The sequence below is a fragment of the Urocampus carinirostris genome, chromosome 15, assembly GCF_059441175.1.
Source record: "Urocampus carinirostris isolate Australia breed hairy pipefish chromosome 15, RoL_Ucar_1.0, whole genome shotgun sequence".
NCBI classification, from domain to species: domain Eukaryota; kingdom Metazoa; phylum Chordata; class Actinopteri; order Syngnathiformes; family Syngnathidae; genus Urocampus; species Urocampus carinirostris.
In genome coordinates this window covers 18,531,775-18,551,629 of record NC_142363.1, presented here as the reverse complement: position 1 = coordinate 18,551,629, position 19,855 = coordinate 18,531,775, and the positions used below count along the sequence as shown (strand labels likewise).

At 38.9% G+C, this 19,855-nt stretch overlaps 3 protein-coding genes across 6 annotated transcripts in view; 1 reads left to right on the top strand and 2 right to left on the bottom strand.

Moving 5' to 3' along the window:
• LOC148351769 (sorting nexin-14-like) overlaps positions 1-1,167 on the bottom strand; it is a 33,981-nt gene extending 32,814 nt beyond the window's left edge. The window contains exons 1-2 of the mRNA XM_088354970.1: positions 633-1,167; positions 419-539 (exon numbers count right to left, since the gene is read on the bottom strand). Coding sequence (XP_088211096.1) covers positions 419-539; positions 633-772 — 261 coding nt within the window. The 5' untranslated portion in view covers positions 773-1,167. The remainder of the gene's footprint in view (positions 1-418; positions 540-632) is intronic.
• Positions 1,168-2,431: 1,264 nt separating this feature from the next.
• On the bottom strand, positions 2,432-10,070 carry LOC148351768 (heterogeneous nuclear ribonucleoprotein Q). 4 transcript variants are annotated; one of them, XM_088354782.1, is made up of 12 exons: positions 9,905-10,070; positions 8,201-8,360; positions 7,464-7,582; positions 6,941-7,048; positions 6,738-6,851; positions 5,601-5,777; positions 5,283-5,418; positions 4,880-5,085; positions 4,646-4,795; positions 4,440-4,561; positions 4,035-4,360; positions 2,432-3,856 (listed from the first exon to the last, which is right to left on the bottom strand). In XM_088354782.1, the coding sequence occupies exons 2-12, from the start codon at positions 8,346-8,348 to the stop codon at positions 3,831-3,833; spliced, it is 1,632 nt and encodes a 543-aa protein (XP_088210908.1). In that variant the 5' UTR covers positions 8,349-8,360; positions 9,905-10,070; the 3' UTR covers positions 2,432-3,830. The 4 variants fall into 4 exon arrangements, with proteins under 4 accessions (XP_088210908.1, XP_088210906.1, XP_088210907.1 ...); XM_088354780.1 differs by having other exon boundaries at positions 2,432-3,859; positions 9,905-10,069; XM_088354781.1 differs by lacking the exon at positions 9,905-10,070 and adding an exon at positions 9,680-9,700 and having other exon boundaries at positions 2,432-3,859.
• A 4,749-nt stretch (positions 10,071-14,819) lies between these two features.
• On the top strand, positions 14,820-16,609 carry cga (glycoprotein hormones, alpha polypeptide). The gene is made up of 4 exons (XM_088354784.1): positions 14,820-14,948; positions 15,053-15,164; positions 15,260-15,435; positions 16,256-16,609. Exons 1-4 carry the CDS (start codon positions 14,844-14,846, stop codon positions 16,328-16,330), a joined length of 468 nt encoding a protein of 155 aa, XP_088210910.1. The 5' UTR covers positions 14,820-14,843; the 3' UTR covers positions 16,331-16,609.
• Positions 16,610-19,855: the final 3,246 nt, after the last annotated feature.

Genomic DNA, 19,855 nt, shown 5'->3' with positions numbered 1-19,855 from the left:
CGGTGTTGTTTTGAGTTTCTCCAGACATCGAGGCGAGCGGGTGGACCCGACGTGGCGGCTTTCATTGGCACGCCCATGGGAGGAGCCGGCACACCAGCTTGCGGAGAGACGTGGGTCGAGAAAAAAAAAAAGAAGATCGAGAGAGGAGGCTTGACAGAGACTCGAGCGACACTAATTCTGCCATATATCAAAAAGAGTTCACTTAGTTAAATTGTTTAAGAAATTAAATCTGCCCCTGTGTGGAAATGGCGGTCTCTTGTTCATTTTTCCATCAAAAAACAAGCGTGCATTGTTAGGCGAATGTAGGTTGTGTTTGGTTAATGTAGTCATACAACTAATTCGAACAATTTGGTAAACTGTACATTTTAATATTAAATTCCTAACAAACCACAGAAACAAGCACACAGGTCAGACGTACCTTGATCTTTGGCTTTATATTGACCAGGACGTTTGGCAGAAGGGACTCTGGTCCGAGGGAACAGTAAAACGTAACCACGCCAGCAAGAAATGACCACACCACCATGATCATATGAATGTACCTGTTTTCAAACAGGAGCTCACATTATAAGCATCCAAAGGGGATTCAAACAGTGAACTGTTTGAAGTGATGTAAACAAGCCCATTGTTGTTACCTGTTTAGAAGAACAGTTGACAATAACAAAATCAGTAGTAGGAAGCAGAAGACGGGATATTGTCGGGCCAAATCTCTCAGCAGGTCCAGCTTCATTTTACGACGGATGCGTTGGAAACAATCCCTGGTTTTCCCCATCATTGCATTGAAATGTTCTACAAATGAAACCTGCGATGATTCAACTAAGAACACGTTCACTTACATATCGATACGGTTGCTGTGGGTAGCGCGGTTCGCGTTTCGGTGGATGTGAACCGCTGGAAAGGGCTTAGCGTAAACATCAAGCCCAGCAGCGTTCGGCTAACAGCTACCCCCGTTTAGTGCTGTCACTTCAGCCCGTTAAAAGGGGCGTCAATAGGGTGGAGGGCTCCGCTCGCGTCGGGGTGATGTCACCTCCGCTTCGCACAATACTTTCAATGAACACTCCGATATGAAGCGAAGCCTTATGTGAAGACGCTTCTTTTAGCACTCAGTCGGTAGCGTTGTGGTCATCGCAGCGTCGCCATTTTTAGTTTATGTATTTTTGCGCCACTGGTGGCCATTTTGAATGAAACATGGTGTGAAAATAGGTTCGTTTGCTTTGTAAGAACGTGGAATACAATTACAATTCGTTTTCCGTCGTTTTTGTTGACTATTACTCCCAAGCGATGCAAAAGCTTTTTTGTTTAAAAAAACGTTTTAATTAATATCAATCTATCTGTAATTCACAAGCAGTGTTCAATTCCGGTATTTACCTGCCAAATGTAATTTTTCCACCACACAAGTTGTTTATTTTCATTTACGACGGTATTTAGCTATGACAAGCTAAACAATAAAGCGCAGTTCTATTTTCATAGGCTTGATTTTTTTTTATCCAAACACAATTTGGCTTAAAATGTTTAATACCAGTATTACAAATCCGCAATAACTAACACCAAGTGGCAAGGGGCCGCGGTACTGTATGGTCTCCAAAATAGTGGCCGTGGGCACCAGGCAGTCCGCCAAGAAAAGCTGTGTAGCCCACAGACTGATTCTGAAATTAGATCACATGTGATTTTCTAGATTTCGCATATACATGTTAGTTTACAACTACTGTCAAACTGGTAATAAAAAAGTAGCCATCCTTTAAAAGAATATAGTTAGTTATTCCTGCTGTACATAAATTTGTAAAGGTAATGTCCATCACAAAAATAAAACTATCCCCGAGATGTATTCGATCTATACATTTATTGTCCCGTAGTTGTCAAAAGCAATTGTCATCCGAATCAACAATGCACCATTTTTTAAATATACTAAATTAGTTTGGGGAAATATTTTGGCTACATATTGATTAGAGGTGCTTTTTCTTCCACATGACAGCAATTAATCATCATACATGCACACACCTTTTGACATTAAAATATGGTAATTTGATAAAACACTATTTGTAAGTGCAAAACACAATCTGCCTCCAGAATATATATTTTTAATATGTCGTTTAAAACTGGAATTAGCACTTATACCAAAACAAATGAATGCCATCGTAGAAGTAGTTTATTCTCAAAGATTTGGTCTTGCTTCAGGTTAATGCTGCCATACACTAAAATACTAGTCTCAAATCAAGATTTTTCTTTTAAACATAAAAAAGTGGTATGAGATAAAATAGGTAGGGTTTGTAAAGGGGGAAAAGCAGCAATGTAACGCTTAAAGAGCCAGTGTTGGCAAGTATGTAACAGCGAATATTTTTCGACTTTCGCTGATATTTAACCCAGAATTGTTCAAATGAAGCCTCTCTCTCATCTCACTGGTCACTTGATAAGTCAAATGAGTTAAGACACAACATAGAAATCAAAAACTTTATTACAAAAATAAGTTACACTCACCTCCATTGTACAGTATAAAACAATTTGCAGGAATGCAAAAATGTTGTTGGCCACCAACAATAGTTTAAAACTGCTAGCATGTTTTTCTCAAAAGGTGGTTATGATTTTTTTGAGGGAGTTAACTGTAGAAAACTGAAATTGATCTGAACAGTTTCCTTGTATCTATAACTGGAAATAGAATGTTTTCACTGCAGCATCCCTTCTACCAAGATGTAATGCTGATGATCCCATTCCAAAACTAACTTTGGACACATTATTGCCACTATTAGCTAAAAATGTGTTAGTTGATGGTTTAAGAAATGGACAAGGGACCCGTCCGGTGTTGATGTTTGACCATGTTTCAATGTAAAAACAAATTCACCGGATTGACAGTGGCACAAAAGGGACACTGCAGGGCTTTTATTTTTGTTATCGGTTAAAATCAAAGGCAGTCTGATGCCCATGACATTGAAGCCTTTACAAAAGTAACATTGTATCACAATAAAGGAAAACAAAAACAACAAAAAAAACTATACAAACAGTAACTACATACTCTGAAGAAGCAAGGCAGCTAATTCAGTTTAAAATAGGATAAAATCAGAGCTTGTTCTGACTCATCTTATGAGATTGTTTTGCATGCCCAGTTTGACTGTTTGCAGTGTCAGAGCTGTAGCGAAAATCACTATATTACATGAAGTACATTGTTGTGCGCTACAGCTCTTGTGCATATTTTTTTTCACGAGAACAAGCTCTGTTTTCATCAATATAGTTTCCCTATTTACAGTACAGGCCGGGTAGTTTAGTCCTCTGTACTGAGGTAGTCAACCAACCCTTTAAAGACAAGTTCTGAAAAGAACCACTTTCCTGGAATGCCTGACTTCTCCATGCCAGGTGGGTACACCCGAAATAAAAACCTGCAAATGTTCTCTCTTTAACATCCACATCAAAACAAATAACATGGATATTCCAACATTAAAATTGCGATTAGCACAAAAATATACAATAGCATCAAGCTCCTTCGAGCCACTTCAAAACTAAGAAACAAAAAGTGCAAATTCGTCAATAATTATTTAAAAATGGCATATTCGGGGACATGGAACTGGGGGGATTGTTAGGGCAATATATATTCAAACCCTGAAACAGGGTAAGCAATAGGGACTTCAAGGGGCGAAAGAGGGTTAAGCGAATGCAATAATCGTGCGGTCTTTTTTTAAGGTGGCAGTTTCCTCTAAACAAAAAAAAAAAACATAGGGAAAGGGGAGATGCTTCTTATGTAAGGCTGGAATATCATTGGACCTTCACACTATTTTTTTTGTTTCAACGTCCTTTGCAGCTCACGGTGTAACCCCACGCATCAAGTCAGTATCCTCTGTGACAGGTCAGGATCGGCCTCGGGCCCTCTTCCCTGCTGGACCAATCAAAGATCGAAACACATTTAGTTTATACAACCAAGTAGGACACGGCTAGGATGATCTGCAGGTATTTCCATTTAATGCAAGTGTTTGTTTCAACTTAAATACAAAATTATTGGCTTGGGTGTGAGGAAAAAAAATTCCATTGTAAAAAACATTTAAAATGATTACCTCTGCTTGCTCCAGGGAGACCTCGCTGTGAAAAAGTCAATCTTCCCCTAGGTGTGATGCCACCACGGGCCCTAGTCTGAGCAATAGCACCACGGACACCGCCTCTAGCACCTCGGCCCCTCGCAGTGCCCTGGAAATCGTCGTAGCTGTAGAAAGGGTCATCATAGCCTCCCCGGTAGTTGTGGTAGTCATATCCATAGTAATCATAATAATCTTCATAACTGTAGTAATCTGGGGGATAGGAGTAGCCTCCACGCCCGCCTCTACCACGGCCTCTTGTGGGTGGAGGAATGTGGGGAGGAGCATAGTAATAGTATTCATCATACCTGGGATAGGACACAATGTATTTAACATGGATGCTTGGTTTAAAAGGTTATATGCTAATTGTGCTTTTATCCCGCTTACATTTGTGTTTTGGCGGCTTGTCTCTGCGCCTTTCGCTCTTTCCTCTTCTGGTCAGGAGGCTTAGCAAAGACAATCTCAATGCGTTCTCCTTCCAGATCTTTTCCATTGAGATCAGCAAGAGCCTGTGAAAAATCATCCTTAAAATTAGTTCCAAGTGCATGCACAACCAGACCTCGCAATCAATGTAGGAACTCTTATTTCAGTACCTTCACAGCACCATCTCTTTCCTCAAAGTGAACAAATGCGTAGTCTTTCAGCTTCTTCACGCGTTCTAATTTGCCAAACTGACTAAATGCCTTTTCAAGAATCTCCTCAGTCACAGAGCTAGCTAGGTTCCTCACAAACAACACTTTCACCTGTAACAAGAAAAAGGCCATCATACAAGAGATTTACACGAGGATGTACCAGAAGTCATTGAACAATTACACCTAAAGATTTACCTTGGCCATGACTTCTGGATCAGGGTCCTCAATAGGATCGGCCCACTCCACAGTGATCACGTTTCCCCAGACCTTCACCTTGCCACTCATAAGACGGCGGCGGGCTTGAGCTGCGGTTTTGTGGTCTTCATACTCCAAAAAGCAAAAGCCACGATTTTTCTTCTTATCGTCAGGTTGGTGGTATAAAATGACATCATTTAAACCCTCTGTGGATCAGGGGGGGAATGACAAAGGGAAATAAACATTAAATTATCATATGTTGAAATATAAATGATGAGCAGTAGGGGCAGGGGACACACTGGTAAAAAATTGAGAAGTCAAGATGTACACAATCTCTAAAACATGTGGAAGCTTCATAAGTAGATACTAGATGGTTGCTGGTAACTGAAAGGTAAAAATTCACCTGTGTATTTTGCAAATTCTTCCACAATCTGCTCTTTTGTTTTACTCTTGGGGATGGACCCAACAAATAGTCGATTATTGGCCACTGAGATGCACACACCAATTAGTTTGCCAGGTCGGATTTCGTTGTTGTTGCACTGCAGCACAATGAGGGAACAGACAAAAAGAACTATGTCAATAAGTCCTTATTTCACAATTTTTATTCAAACTAATTTTAAGCTTATTTCTAGGGACACCGCCAGTCATAGTAAAACATTATTTGCCATTAGCTCCACTATACCCTCACTCTCACGTAATCTTTGCAATAGAATGAACATACCAGTTTGACAGCCTGCTGCGCAGCCTCTTTGGTGCAAAACGTGACAAAAGCGTAGCCTCTGTTCAGGCCACTGAGGGGATCCATCATCAGGCGCAGGTCCCAGATGGGGCCAGCTTTCTCAAACAAAGGAACCAACTCGTCTTCAAAGAGGTCTCTGGGGATTTTGCCGACAAATATCTGCCAGAAGAGGAAAATATCTTGCCAATAAGTATTTAATAAGCGCTTATTGTAACCAACGTTACGACTGACAAATGAAAAAGGTAATCATTAATAAACTAGCTTGAACTATTCATCTATTTGATGGGTTTAACCTGATCATTTTGTCATATCTCTGGGCGCTTTTGTTTGCAATTATGACTTTAGTAAGTTTGTCCTACTCTGATTGGGAGGTAAAAAAAAAAAAGGTTGGAACATTGCCAGTTAATTTACTGACTAATTAATTAATGTGTTGTCAGCTAAATGCCATCTTGGTTGACAATTCCAAAGCAGTTCAAATCAGTAATCTCACCAGCCATCAATTTGTTTTCAGATCAATCATAAAGTCAGCTACATCTCGGCTTTCTCTGGCACACGTTTAAACTGGTTGGAAATTCTACGTTCTGGTCCCAAAGACGTCTATGATACTGTTGGCGTTGCTCTGTGTGTGCACTTTTTAAAAATGTATATGGCTGTATTATTTTGCAACGCTTACACATTCAAATTCAGGGAGAATTTTCACTTTGATGGATTTTTGTTTAGGGCTTTACAACTGGCATTGACCATATAGAAAGGTTTGAGTGCAGCGTCAAACTATAAGAACATCCAAATTCAAAAGCCCGAACTTATGGAAGGGACAATAACTAGTAATTTATAAAACACACTTTTTTTTTTACTTGTACATCACCTTTCCACCGTACTTAAAATGCATTTTAAAAGTCGTGTGTGTGTGTGTGTCTTTGTAATTGGGGGTCCAAGTTGTCGGGTGGAAATTTTATTTTCTTCAAGTACTTTGAATGTTCTAATACGTGTTGTATTTAGACTACAATTCATAATCCGATAAGTGCAAAAAAATATATATTTTTAAGTCAGAGAAATAAAAAACCTCTTAACTTTTAAAGATCCGAAATCTACCATCTTTAATAGGGTTTAGTTGCATACCTCTGTCCCAACAGTTGGTTGTGCCCCCGAGTGAGCCGACTCCGGTGGTGGACCGCCATACTTCCTCTGGCCTGTCGTGACATCAAGCGTGTAACCAGTTTTTTCCAGCAATGCCTGAAAATGGGTATTTTAATTAAATCAATACAATTAAAAAAATTGATATTTGTACCACTTTAAAATTAATTTATTAAGTTTGTGCTCACTTTGATTTTGGCTTCATCTGGTCCTTTGTTGGTGTCTGACACTTTGGTCCCTTGTTTCTCTCTTTGCCTGTATGTCTTCATCACGCCACAAAGAAAGGCACTTTTGTTCTGAGCAGCAGAGGGGAAAAAAAATTAAGAAGACAGTTGAGATTATTTTGTCATGAAAATGTAAAATATAATGGCATACGAAAGCAGGTTTGAGCATTTGACCTAATTTTCCTGCAATAAAAATGCATCGATTGATAGGCCATAATGAGATTAAGTTTAACAATTTAAAGGAATAGAAGATTCTCAGAATAATATTCTGGTCACAATGACCATATGAATATTGCCTAATAGCCTCATTATAACACATTTTCTATACCTTGCATCATCTGGTTGCAACTGTGCTAGTGCGCTATATTTGACTTCCATTTATACAATTCTCAATTTAACACAGTCAACATAACTTGAATGAATTCCTTGATTGTGCCCAATTCTGTTAGGAAGCAATTTAGAAAGATTGTGGTTTCTACTAGACTACCTGAACATGTGAGAGGTCGCTGTCCTTGAATTGCAAGAGGACCTGAAGAGCACCTTCGTCGTTGAATTCTTTGAGGGCCTCAATTGCTCGATCATCCAAGTCACTGTGTGACACCAACCCTGCAACCAAGTAAACACATGCAAAAGGCAAAGTGCTGAGTGCAAAACTTTACATACGCATTGAAAAGCAGAACAAACGTAATTCATAGAATAGAGGATGGTATAACTTTTGGCTGGATTTTAGACAGGTCAAAAAAAAAGGTTTAATGTGGGTAGCTGCACCTATTTCACCAACACGCATGATACTGCATTGTTTCTGCCCTGGTCTCACCAGTCTAAACTTAGAATAAAACAGCCTAGGCTCATGCTTTTTAGAACACCTATGAATATAAATAAATATACTTAACAAAACTCCAATGTCAAACTGTGAAGTATGGTGCGTGGGAAACTGAATGGGCGCATAGATACCCACAGTGAGGGGACAACTCTGTGACGTCACCCCAGCGGTCAGCAACCATATAGGGAATGCAAATGCTGCCGCCGTTTACACTTACACTTGTGTGATGTGTAATTTAACATTTTGTAGCACTGCAGTACCCATTTTGGTAGGAACCACAAAAAGTTGCTTCGGGATCCCAAGTCCCTCGCTCAAAACGGTAATAAAGTGACAGTACATGCAAGAGATTTATCAACAAGAGTTGCATATTTATATATGCACATGTGTTTACTGTTCCTTACCTGCTATGTAAATTTCATCTAGTTTTTCAGCAACTTTCTGTGGTAAACCAGCTTCTAATAAAGTCTGGAAGTGCTCAGAATGGGTAACTGCAGCAGAGGTGTCCATTGGTTCTTCTGGACCATTTCCATTAATATGTTCTGTGGCCATGTCCCCAGAAATCTGTGTAAATGCAATGAGCCAAATTAATCCTGGAGCAATGGCATGGTTTGGGATGCGCATAGGAGTGCGAAAAGTCTCAAACTTGACAGGCAGATCATTATCATTTGTCGAATCTCTATGAAACACATGTGTCCACAATGAAGAGCGAGGGTGCTACAGCTACTCAAGCCTGCACCTATGTACATACGTAGATCTATGATGATCCAAATTTGTTCTGCAAGTAAGCTGCACGCCATATTACAGATGTTTTCCACTGGGCATTATACGGATGGCTCGCATATTCTAACCCACATGTTCGATAACATCACATCGCATAAAGCATGGATGTGTGACAGCGTGCCAAGTCTGCTACATCTACTATGACTAGACAACGTTATGGATGCCAAGACAGAACCCTGCCCTCCTCTGGTCACAAATTACACGTTAGCTTGCCTCCCAAGTGCTTACTTCAGCACAGACTAAATGGCTGATACACGTGTTCCGTCAAAGAGAGCTCAGATTTCCGGTGATTGCAATTCATATAGAAGGGACACACCTTTTAGCATTTGGATTTTGCCAACCGATGGTTACTACTGTGTTGGCAATTAGAAAAAAAAAACTTGAGGGGCTTTGGCCCCTTCTAACCGACTAAGCTTAGGTAGGCCAAGCCCTCAGCTCACATTGCAGCACGCTACAGCGTAGCTTCTGTAAATTAATGGGTACAAATTATTCGGGCAAGATCACAATAAATCGCTAGTAACGTCTGCTAATGGTAATTAGAATGGTCAAAATATTTGCCTTGAAGTAACTTTCATACTGTCATGTCGGGAAGCACGTGCTACAAAGAAAATGTGCACGTCCCCAAGACATAGATGTCGAGGTTTAATAATCCAATTTACTATTAGAAAAGAACACACAACTTGAACCATTATATTTGTTTTATTCAGTGTGGAGTAAGGTTGTTTAAATTTGCAGAATGTATCGCGCACGTTAGTCAAGCTAGTGGGCTAGTGTATAGAGCTAATGCTAGTGTAACTAGCCTTTGGCTTTGGGGGACAATAACACGGCGCGTTTGTAGAAATACATTAAAATCGCATCTGAAGTTCAGTTGAAAACGACGATTCGCCTTCTACATCAATCGGCCTACTAATATAGCTCAGAGCGATGACTGCTAGTCGCTTAAATTAGCATGTGATGACAATGAGTATGTCAGTTTAATGATCTGTCAAGAAAGGCTAGCTTGAGCTAGCATGCTAATTCGGACGGAATTTCAGTGAGGCCATTGTTAGAACCGCAACAGTCTGTACGGATTTCACGACTTTGCAAAAAATAAAAAGCACCAAATCATATTGCTAGGAGCAAGGCGAGCTGAAGAATAGTTCTCGGTTCGAATTCCGCCAACGTGAAGCCACGTAGAAAGAGTCCATTTTCAAAAAGCCGGTCCGGAGAACTCGTTCCCAGCCGCCACCAGTTTGCACATTGTTTCAAACAGCAGCGCACGAGTCAGACTTTTCACACACAAAGCAGACAACGGGAACGCGATCGATGAATAGGAATCGCCCTACCTGCCGCTGGATCACCACCGTGTGCGGTGTAGGGTATTTTAGAAGGTAGAGGTTATGTTTGAAAGACGGAAAAAGTGAAAAACTCCCGGCACGGGTCCGGCCTCAGTCATTCACTCTTGATGATGTAAAATGGCTGCCACGTTCACGCCTCGAGTTTTGTCTCGTGGATGGGGTTTCTTGGAGAGCCGTGCAGGGGCTCTCTGCCTAGACTGTAGACGACTACAGTGGTTCATTTTTTTATCGATTTACACCAATTGGTTTTTATTTTTATTTTTTATTATTGAACCCAGCAAAATTTGTAAATGTTTTTGCTCATTATATTTCCTAATTCAGACACGCTTCAACCTATCTTTCATATTGTGTTGCGTGTTTTCTTTATTTTTACTATTATAATTTATAGTCACACCTACGTGTCACCGTATGCACCCCCCAGTATTTTATACGTTTATGATATTTTCAAATAAAGTGCACCATATATCAATTTTTGTACGGGGGAAAAGCTAAAATACACCTCTACATATTATAAGCAACACTGAATTTCCTGCAAATGGGGAAAGAACAAAGAAAGATGCTGAAAAAATGATTTGTGTTTATTTTTGGTCAATAAAATAAACTTGTTTACACAAATGATCTTTGTTTTTATTGACATTATGGATCTCAAACATATGCCAGAGATGATATTGTGAGGCAGCCACCTTTATGTGTAAGTTTAATGTAAGAGTTCAGTATGGATGTTCCCTTCCTGTCACCGCTGTTGAAGTGAAGCTTCAAGTCAAGTCAGGTCATGTTTATTTGTATAGCCCTTAATCACAAGGAGTCTCAAAGGGTTGCACAGACCACAGATTATTGCAAACTTCAGACTATTATTACACCATCCCCTGATCTAAGGCCTATATGAGGGAAAGGAAAAACTCAAAATCCTCAACATGAGGAAAACCTTGAGAAGGCATCACACATGAGGTAATCCCCCTTCCAGGATGACCAGGCTGCAACAGTAAGTAGTTAATATGAAATAGCAATCATTCATAGAATAGTAGTATGTTTTAAGCCTAGATTTAAACAATTCCACTAAGGTTGCAGATCGAATCTCAGGGGGCAGAGCATTCCGCTACAGCGGGGCCCGAATCGAGAACGCTCTCGAACCTACGGTTCAGAGCCAAATCTGAAAGACATCAGGGAGCAAGTCCATGCATGATTTTGTGTAATACCAACCTTACCTTAAAATCACATCTTAAGCTAACAGGGAGCCAATGCAGGTTAGCTAAAATCGGAGTAAAGTGATCAAACTTTCTTGTCTTAGTTAAAAGCCTCTCTGCAGCATTTTGTTCAAGCTGCAGGATCTTGATTTTGGACTTCGGGAGACCGGTTCTAGTAATATTCTTAACGTGTGTTTGGAAGGACAGATTGGGGTCAAATGTGAACTTATGGTGAGTTTCTGTCGCGTGGTAAACATGTTTTATCTGATTGATCAAAGTCATAAAGCACAACATAGCTGTATTTGTTTCATTCTACGTCACACAAGTTTAATGTTCCAATAAATAATTTTTCAGGAAGCCATGTTCAGAACAGTTTATGTTCAGTAAATCAAAAGCTAAACACATACATTGGAACTTGAATTACCATAATTGGATTTTTCCTGATGGATTGGTATTCTTACAAATTCTCAAAATACATATTTTACAAATTCTTGTTTTGTATCAATGTTTTTCCCCTAAAAGATAACCCAATGCAGCCCAACCTACCCCGATCTTAGGTCCGGTAGCCCGCAAGAAAATCAAGTTTGAGACCCCTCTTCTACATAGTCAGTCTAGCTGTTAGTACATAGATACCGCATCTTCTATGCTAAGTTTATTATCGCTTCATAAGGAGAATTCCAATCATTAAATGAGGAAAGCAATAAATGGACACATTAAAAAGTCCGTTTAGGTAATATTTTATCTTGATTTCTTAGCATATGTTTCAATTTGAATTAATAAAATAACCAAAATAATCCTTAAAATACAAGTTTTTAAGATATGCCCATCTATTAACATCCATCCATCAATTATCTGCACCGCTTATCCTTACCAGGGTCGCAGGGGTGGTGGAGCCCATTCCAGCAGTTTTCGGGCAGTGGGCACGGGACACCCTGAACAGGTTGATATATTAACATGCAGCGAAATAAAAAAAAGAAAAAGAAAAATTTGCTCCAAAACGGGCCAGCACTGCAGCTCAGTGGTTAGCGCGTCCGCGGCACAGTTCTGAGGTCATGAGATTGAACCTTCCTGTGTGGAGTTTGCATGTTCTCCCCCGTGCTTGTGTGGGTTTCCCCCGGGTCCTCCGGTTTCCTCCCACATTCCAAAAAACATGCATATCAGGTTAATCGGTCCAAATTGTCCCTATTTGTGAAAGAGCGAGTGAGTTGTCTGTCTCTGTATGCCCTCCGACTGTCTGGCAACCAGTTCAAGGTGTCCCCTGCCCACTACCCGAAGATAGCTGGGATGGGCTCCAGCACCCTCGCAACCCTACTGAGGATAAGCGGTGCATATAATGCATTGATGGTGCTCCCAAAAAAATAATCAAAATCAACACCTTATCAGAATGATCTCCATGATATGGCACAACTATGAATTGCTGTTGTAGTTCTACTGTATATACTGGATGTCCCCATTCTACCACATCGTGAGACTTATTTCATCGTTTTCACGCAAGAGACCTTGGACAAAAGAATTAGGGTGTATCCCAGGGAAAGCAATTGGATTATTTGAGCAGATGCAGCTGGTTTAGACTTTGCACCAGGCCTTGCACGGCAACGGCCAATGGTTTTGTTTTGGTGGTTATTTTACACCTGTTTTGCAATGCTAAATGTCCACTCATTGATTTGATATATTTTGGAACAAGCTTAACAAAGACAAATGTTCATAGAAGTATACAAAAATGTTTCATGTATATGTAGGGTGGGACATAACAAACTCAAAGCGACTTGCTGTGATGCTTTGTTGAAGTGATCATTCTTAATGTTTCTTGATTTTAAAGTCTGTGCGCTTTGTTCTTCATGATCAGGATGATTAGAATTTTCTTTGTCAATGATAACAAAGACTTAAAAGAGCAAAAGAAGATATAAAAGGTCCTGCTTTGAGTTTGACCTAAGTTGTAAGTGCATCGTAACAATAGTGCAATAAAAAATAGTTCATTAACATTCAAATTAGCAGCAATAAGATTCCAAAATAAGTTGATAAATAAGATATGGATACCCATTTACCATACATAGGCATCCCATTACAAAACTACTGTGGTGGGTGAATGTCTAATGATGATAAGTAAGAGTTGTTAACCTCATTCCAGGCTATACATTTACTTTCTAGCATGGATGAAGATGGAAAAAACATGGCTAAAAAGTTAGACATTAGAAATGAGAGGGTAAAGAATGAATGACAAATCAGATGCACCAAAGTAAGCAGTTCATTTGAAACCTAATAAAAGGAGGTATTGACTTTATTCACAATGACAATACATTTTCGGAGTTACAGGCTCGCAATTGGATATACATTTCTACAATGTCGTTCCCTAAAATGGTTTAAAATGTTGCAATACATTACCTCAAAATAAATATTTTTCCGAGTCATTAGTGAATGAACAGCTGTTAGGGATTTATCACCTGAACAACCAAGCATTTGGGATAAGGGTACTTTAGTGACTAGAAACAAAATAAATTCATATTAATCCTTGACATTTCCGATAATGGGGGCGGACAGATTTGTGCTTCTCCAGGACTATCAAGTTACATTCTGTTTGTTCATCAGCTTGTCAAACCTTCCATGCACCATGTTTTAAAACAAAGATCAGTGCAATTCAACAAACACACAAATCTGACACAAAATGACAAATCTCAATGTAATAAGAGCTGAAAATGCATTCCTTGCTAAACAAAACTACCCACAGTATAGTAGTCTCAACAGTTTTTGCGTCTCCATTTTTTATCCAATGCAGATTAGAACAAGCCATGTTATGGTAAGTCATAATATATCATTAAATATGGTGCAGTTGTACACAAAATCAGCTGCAGGTCGGTAATGTAAAGTGGTACGTATCCAACCAACCTTCTAATATAAATAAATATAAATGATCGCTTGAAAAAGTCGCTAATCCCAGAGTGAGAATGTTCACTTTGTTTTTTGTTGTGCCATTCAAAGGTTTAAAATGTGAATAGCAATATACACAAATGTAAGTTTTCCTTTTGATTTATCTTTATGGCAGTCAGAGGCTTATATCAGGACTTAAAAGAGTTCTTAGCTTGATTCTATGTGACCTAATTTTCAGAAGATGTTGTTACTGACGCTTTAATTTCTTGAGGTATTGTAATAACGTAACCCTGTCCGTGACAAGTCACCTCAACGTGTAATTTACGGTCCCCCAAAACCTTTCTATCTTGTGTTCTATTTTTGCAGGATTTCATTGTCAACAAAAATAATGTTAATATTTAAATTTAAATAATCAATAATGCAAATCACTATAAAGACACTAAAGGTAAATCAACCCCAAAATAGTAAACACTGTCATATATTAAATTTTGTTTTAATCGTCAAAACACAATAGGGTTATCATTTAGTAAATAAGATACAGACAGACAGACAGACAGACCGACAGTCAGGCAGTCCAAATATTTATTGACCTATACCATAATTCAATATAATTTACAATTACAGTGAGTCTTTTAGAGTAAACAGTATTGCATTAAAAAATGTCCTTCATCTCTTAGATGTTAGATCACAATTGAAAAAAAATCCATTAATGACTACATAACAACAATAATTCCGATCATCATGGAAGAAAGTAGGAAGTTGACGTCCCATGATTATTCTTATCTTTAAGTGCTTTTAAGGGATTATTGAAGAGGTCATCATGCACACTGAGAGAGATGATAGATAAGGTTGTCAGGTTTCACCTAATCCAGGATGTGATGGAAAACAGACACACGGGTATAAAACAGCTCGAGACTGATTCTTCATCAGAAAGTCATCCTGCGCAGGGACACTCCAAACAGAAAATATCAACTCTTACAAAGGTACTATAACATCTTGCATGGAATAATAGTCAATCGGTTGTTATCCTAAACATTATAATTTAGAATAGGTATTTTGTAAAACTATAATGTATTTGTTCGCTTAGGCAGCCACTGCAACCGTAATGGGATCTGCGAAATCAGTTTGTCCGCTACTTCTTGTACTGACGTTTCTTCTCTACTTGGCCGATACGTACCCTGACTCGGACTTTCCTCAGGGTGAGTTGTTGGAGACCAATATCAAATTTTCACTTTAGTTTCTTGCAGAAACACCAAAGTCCGAATTTTCCAACGTACTACCTTTGATTAAGTAGGATGTGATGAGTGCATGCTGAAGAAGAACGAGTATTTCCCACTGACGATCTATCAGTGCAAGGGCTGTTGCTTCTCAAGGGCTTACCCAACACGTCTTGAGACGAAAAGGCGAATGATGAACGCAAAGAACATCACCTCAGAGGCAACGTGCTGTGTTGCCAGCGACAGCCATCCGGTGAGACATTTTTGCAAAGGGATTTTAAAAACAAATTGTCTTTTACCAATCAAAAAATGTACCTGTTAAAGATATTTTTTCTCATTTTAACAAATATTTTTTAACACTTACAATATTTTTAAATTATTTCCATAGTAAAGTTAGAAAAATAATCATTTAATTGAGCAAAATTAGTTTCCAAATGTATTTATTTTTAGCTTACTTTCTAACTAAAATTGAATAAATAATTGAATTGCATTGTCTTCATTGTCATTGCTATCAACGTTGTGAAACATTGTATGTAACAAGATTAGACATGCACAAAATGAGCAAAACTATATGCGTGTCGGATTTGGTATAATTTTTTAAATTTCAAATGTTATTTATTTTTACTGAAATAAAAAAATAATTTGACATTCTGATTATATGTGATAATTTTTCTCACTGTATGTGTATTTTTTTCTCATTTTACTGGAAAACAAAGGTCAATCTAGAGTAAAATACAAAAACAAGGTAAAAGTACAGTACAGTATCTGAATCCCCCAACATTTTTTCTCCTCAGATGTAAAGTATTTTCTAGTCTCCTTGAGGTCATGCTAGTTCCTTTTTTTTTTTCATATCACAATTTTTACAAGATTATCATACTGTTTTCCTGTGCTTACTGTCTAGGTTAAAGCATTGATTTGAGTAAAAACTTTGATTTATTTTTTATAATAAGAAGCCTTTACTAAGTCAGCAATTCATGGTGTAAAGAAGCTTTAACCTCAAATTAAACTAGCTGTAGAAAAATGATCTCCCACCGTCTGTTCCAAAGTCAAAGTGTGATTTGTTCATCCTACAGGTACTCGTGAAAAACATTCTGTTGAGAAACCACACAGAGTGCGAGTGCGGCACTTGCATATACCACAAGATCTGACCAATGGGAGAGATGAGTGAGCCGTTGTTAGTCTAAACAATTTGTCTTGTCTTAAATGTGCACATGCATGAGTATTTTTAGGAAGACATTGCTGCCAGGTTATATTCTTTGCATCCTTTTTTTGTGAAATGCTATGTACGTAACTTACAATTTATGTTTCCATTGATGTTTTTGTAACTTTGGTGTGCATGTTCGCAGCTTTCGTTCATATTTTTTGCATTTTACGTGTCAATATTGTATTTGTCATATATGGAAATAATAAATGAATAATTCAACTGAGACCTTTTAAGGATGAAATACAGTTATGCAGTGAACATAAGATTGTGTAAAAATACTTTTTTTATTTAGTAGGTAAAAGTAATAAGCCCTTGCTCACACAGTGGTTGATTGGTTAACATGTCCGCATCACAGTTCAGGGGTATCCGAGTACACCTGTTTCCTCCCAAAAAAGGCAATCGATAAGCAGTTCGAAAGCTACACTTATACCAGTGACCAATTGAGGTTATCTAAAGCAGTGTTTTTCATCCAGTGTGCCGGGGCACACAAGTGTGCCGTGAGACCTTGTCTAGTGTGCCGCTGGAATTTGCCCAATTTTATCTTTCCCAAAAAATCAGGCCATTATTCAGTATTTTTGCTATCTTCAGATGAGGAAATGTAATAGTCATCCATATCAATATGTGGCAGTGGATTTTTATATACTTTTTAAATACTAATTATCTGCTCACGAGGTAGCACAGTACATTTAATAACTTAATTTGTCTAACAAAGCGGTTTAAGATTGCACTGTAAAAAATAAAAACATAAATAAAGCACATCGTTCTTTTTTATTTTCAGTATTATTTTCTTCTTTTTATAATAATCTGTAATTATTTGTAATTATCTGCCAATGAAGTAGTACAGTGAAATATTTGACATTACTTTATTTTCAAACATCTTTGACGGACGGTGTGCCTCTTTTTTATAAATAAAAGTGTACCTTGGTTCAAAAAGGGTTGAAAAACACTGGAATATGACATTTTGAGAAATTGTGTGACTTGTAATCAAAACTATTATGAAAATATTTAGTAATTGATTTGATCAGATATATGTTAATTAATTGGTTATTAGTTGTATGGGGCAGCACGGCGGGGCAGTGGTTAGCGCGTCCGCAGCACAGTTCTGAGGTCATGGGATCGAACCTTCCTGTGTGGAGTTTGCATGTTCTCCCCGTGCTTGCGTGGGTTTCCCCCGGGCACTCCGGTTTCCTCCCACATTCCAAAAACATGCATGTCAGGTGAATTGGCGAGTTCAAATTGTCTCTAGGATTGAATGAGCGAGTGAGTTGTCTGTCTCTGTGTGCCCTGTGATCGGCTGGCAACCAGTTCAGTGTGTCCCCTGCCCACTGCCCAAAGATGGCTGGGATTGGCTCCAGCACCCCCGCGACCCTACTGAGGATAATGGTGCAGATAATGGATGGATGGATATTAGTTGCATCTTGATGCCCTTCTAAGGATACTTGTTTAAAATATTTTGGTTGATTTATTCTGAATGTTTTTGAAATAGCTTTAAATGCCTGCTGTATTTCTTATTCCAACAGAAAATATTAGGGGATGTTAGATATCAGGGATTTGAAATCTTTACTCATATCGCCGGTAGTTATTGCCACGACATACAGATACCAATAGTACATGAAATTCCCTTTCTTCTGCAACATAATGAAAGATGTTCAAGAAATGCATTTAAATCACATTTTTTGTTATGATGATATATAATGGCAATTTGATATCAATTTAATTTGAGGTTTCTAATTGATAATTGGGAGGGATGGTGTCTTGCTGGTCAGCACATCTGCTTCACAGTTGAGAGGTCCTGGATTCAATTCCAGCTACCAACCTCCCTGTGTGGAGTTTGCATGTTCTCCACCTGCCTGAGATAATTCTTTAGGCACACTGGTTTCCTGACACATACCAAAAACATGCATGCCAGGGCAATTGACAAAATTGTCCCAAGGAGTGTTTGAGTGAATGGTAGTCGGTCTCTCTGTGTGTGAATGACTGGCAACCAGTCCAGGGTGACCTTTGCCCTTTGCTGAAGTCAGCTGGGACGGACTTCAGCATGCCTGTAACCATCATAAGGATGAGAATAAAATAGAAGAATATAATGCAAAATGTCAAATGCACAACAAAATTTTAAAAAGCCAGTCTGATGGTGCAGTAAAGTGTACGAGATAAAAACCCACATTGCAAAATGATATGTTATTAATAATAGTATTAAAATATCCATCCATTATCTGCACTGCTTTTCCTCACTAGGGTCTTGGGGGTGCTGGAGCCCATACCAGCTATCTTCGGGCAGTGGGTGGGGGACACCCCGAACTGGTTGCCAGCCAGTCGCAGGGCACTCAGCGACAGACAAAACAATCGCTCATTCACACCTAGGGAGAATTTAGAGCGGCCAATTGACCTGAAATTCATATCTTGGAAAGTGGGAGGAAACTGGAGTGCCCAGAGAAAATCCACACATGCAAGGGGCAACATGCAAACTCAGCACAGGAAGGTTAGTAACTGGTTTCAAATCCATGACTTCATGACAGTTCTGCAAACGCACTAACCACTCAGCAGCCGCAATGCTAGAAGAAAATAATAAATAAATAAAGGAATCCTTCTTTGTAATTGTAGCGGAATCCCCATCTAAGTATGGTTAACCCGAGTTTTATTTAGCAGCGTTGGGGGCTAATATTGTTTTTTTTTTTTTACGATTCGTTCTTGACCTAATAGTACTGAAGTGTCTACCTGAGGGTAACAGTTCCAACATGTTATGTCTGGGGCGGAAAGTGTCCCTTTTCACAGAAAGCTCTGTACAGTTCATCAAGTAAGGGAAGGGGGACAGTCCACAAATTTTTGGGTTGTGTTGATCAGCAAGCGGTTGGAAAATGAATGGATAATTATTAAATGGACACTAATTGGCAGCCAATAATGGTATCCTGCCACGTCATAAAAAAACCATACCTTGAAAAAGGCTGGTATCTGCACCATTACTAATACCTGGTATCTGTACTCGCCAAGGGCGTAGGTTTGGTCTTGGCATTAGTAGGGACGCAGCACATTTTTAAAAAGTGATCACATAATATGGGTGGGTGCAAAACAGTGGTTACTTGATATTGGTTGGGACATAGTGTTAGGGTCACCAACCTTGTTTGGGATTGGGCATAGGTGTGCGGTGATTGTATACATTTGTGCCTAATTATCCTCTGCCTTAAAAGGACATTTTGATTATCAAACATTGCCAGGTTGTTTTCATTTCGACCCCCTTGGCAGAATGGCCTCCGTTTGTTTTTGGTTTCCGTTTTATGTTACTTTTGACTTTCCAGTTAAAGGTTTGGTTTTTGTTTCTTTTTTTTTTTTTGTTTGGTCAATTTGTATGCTGCTTTGTGCCCACTAGCATGTTTGGTACTTTGGTCTTGGCTTTGTCAATAAAAATCGTCCTTGTTTTGATCACACCTGCCTCAGTTCCTGTTTCCCCCACATGGGTCCATTACACTCCAAA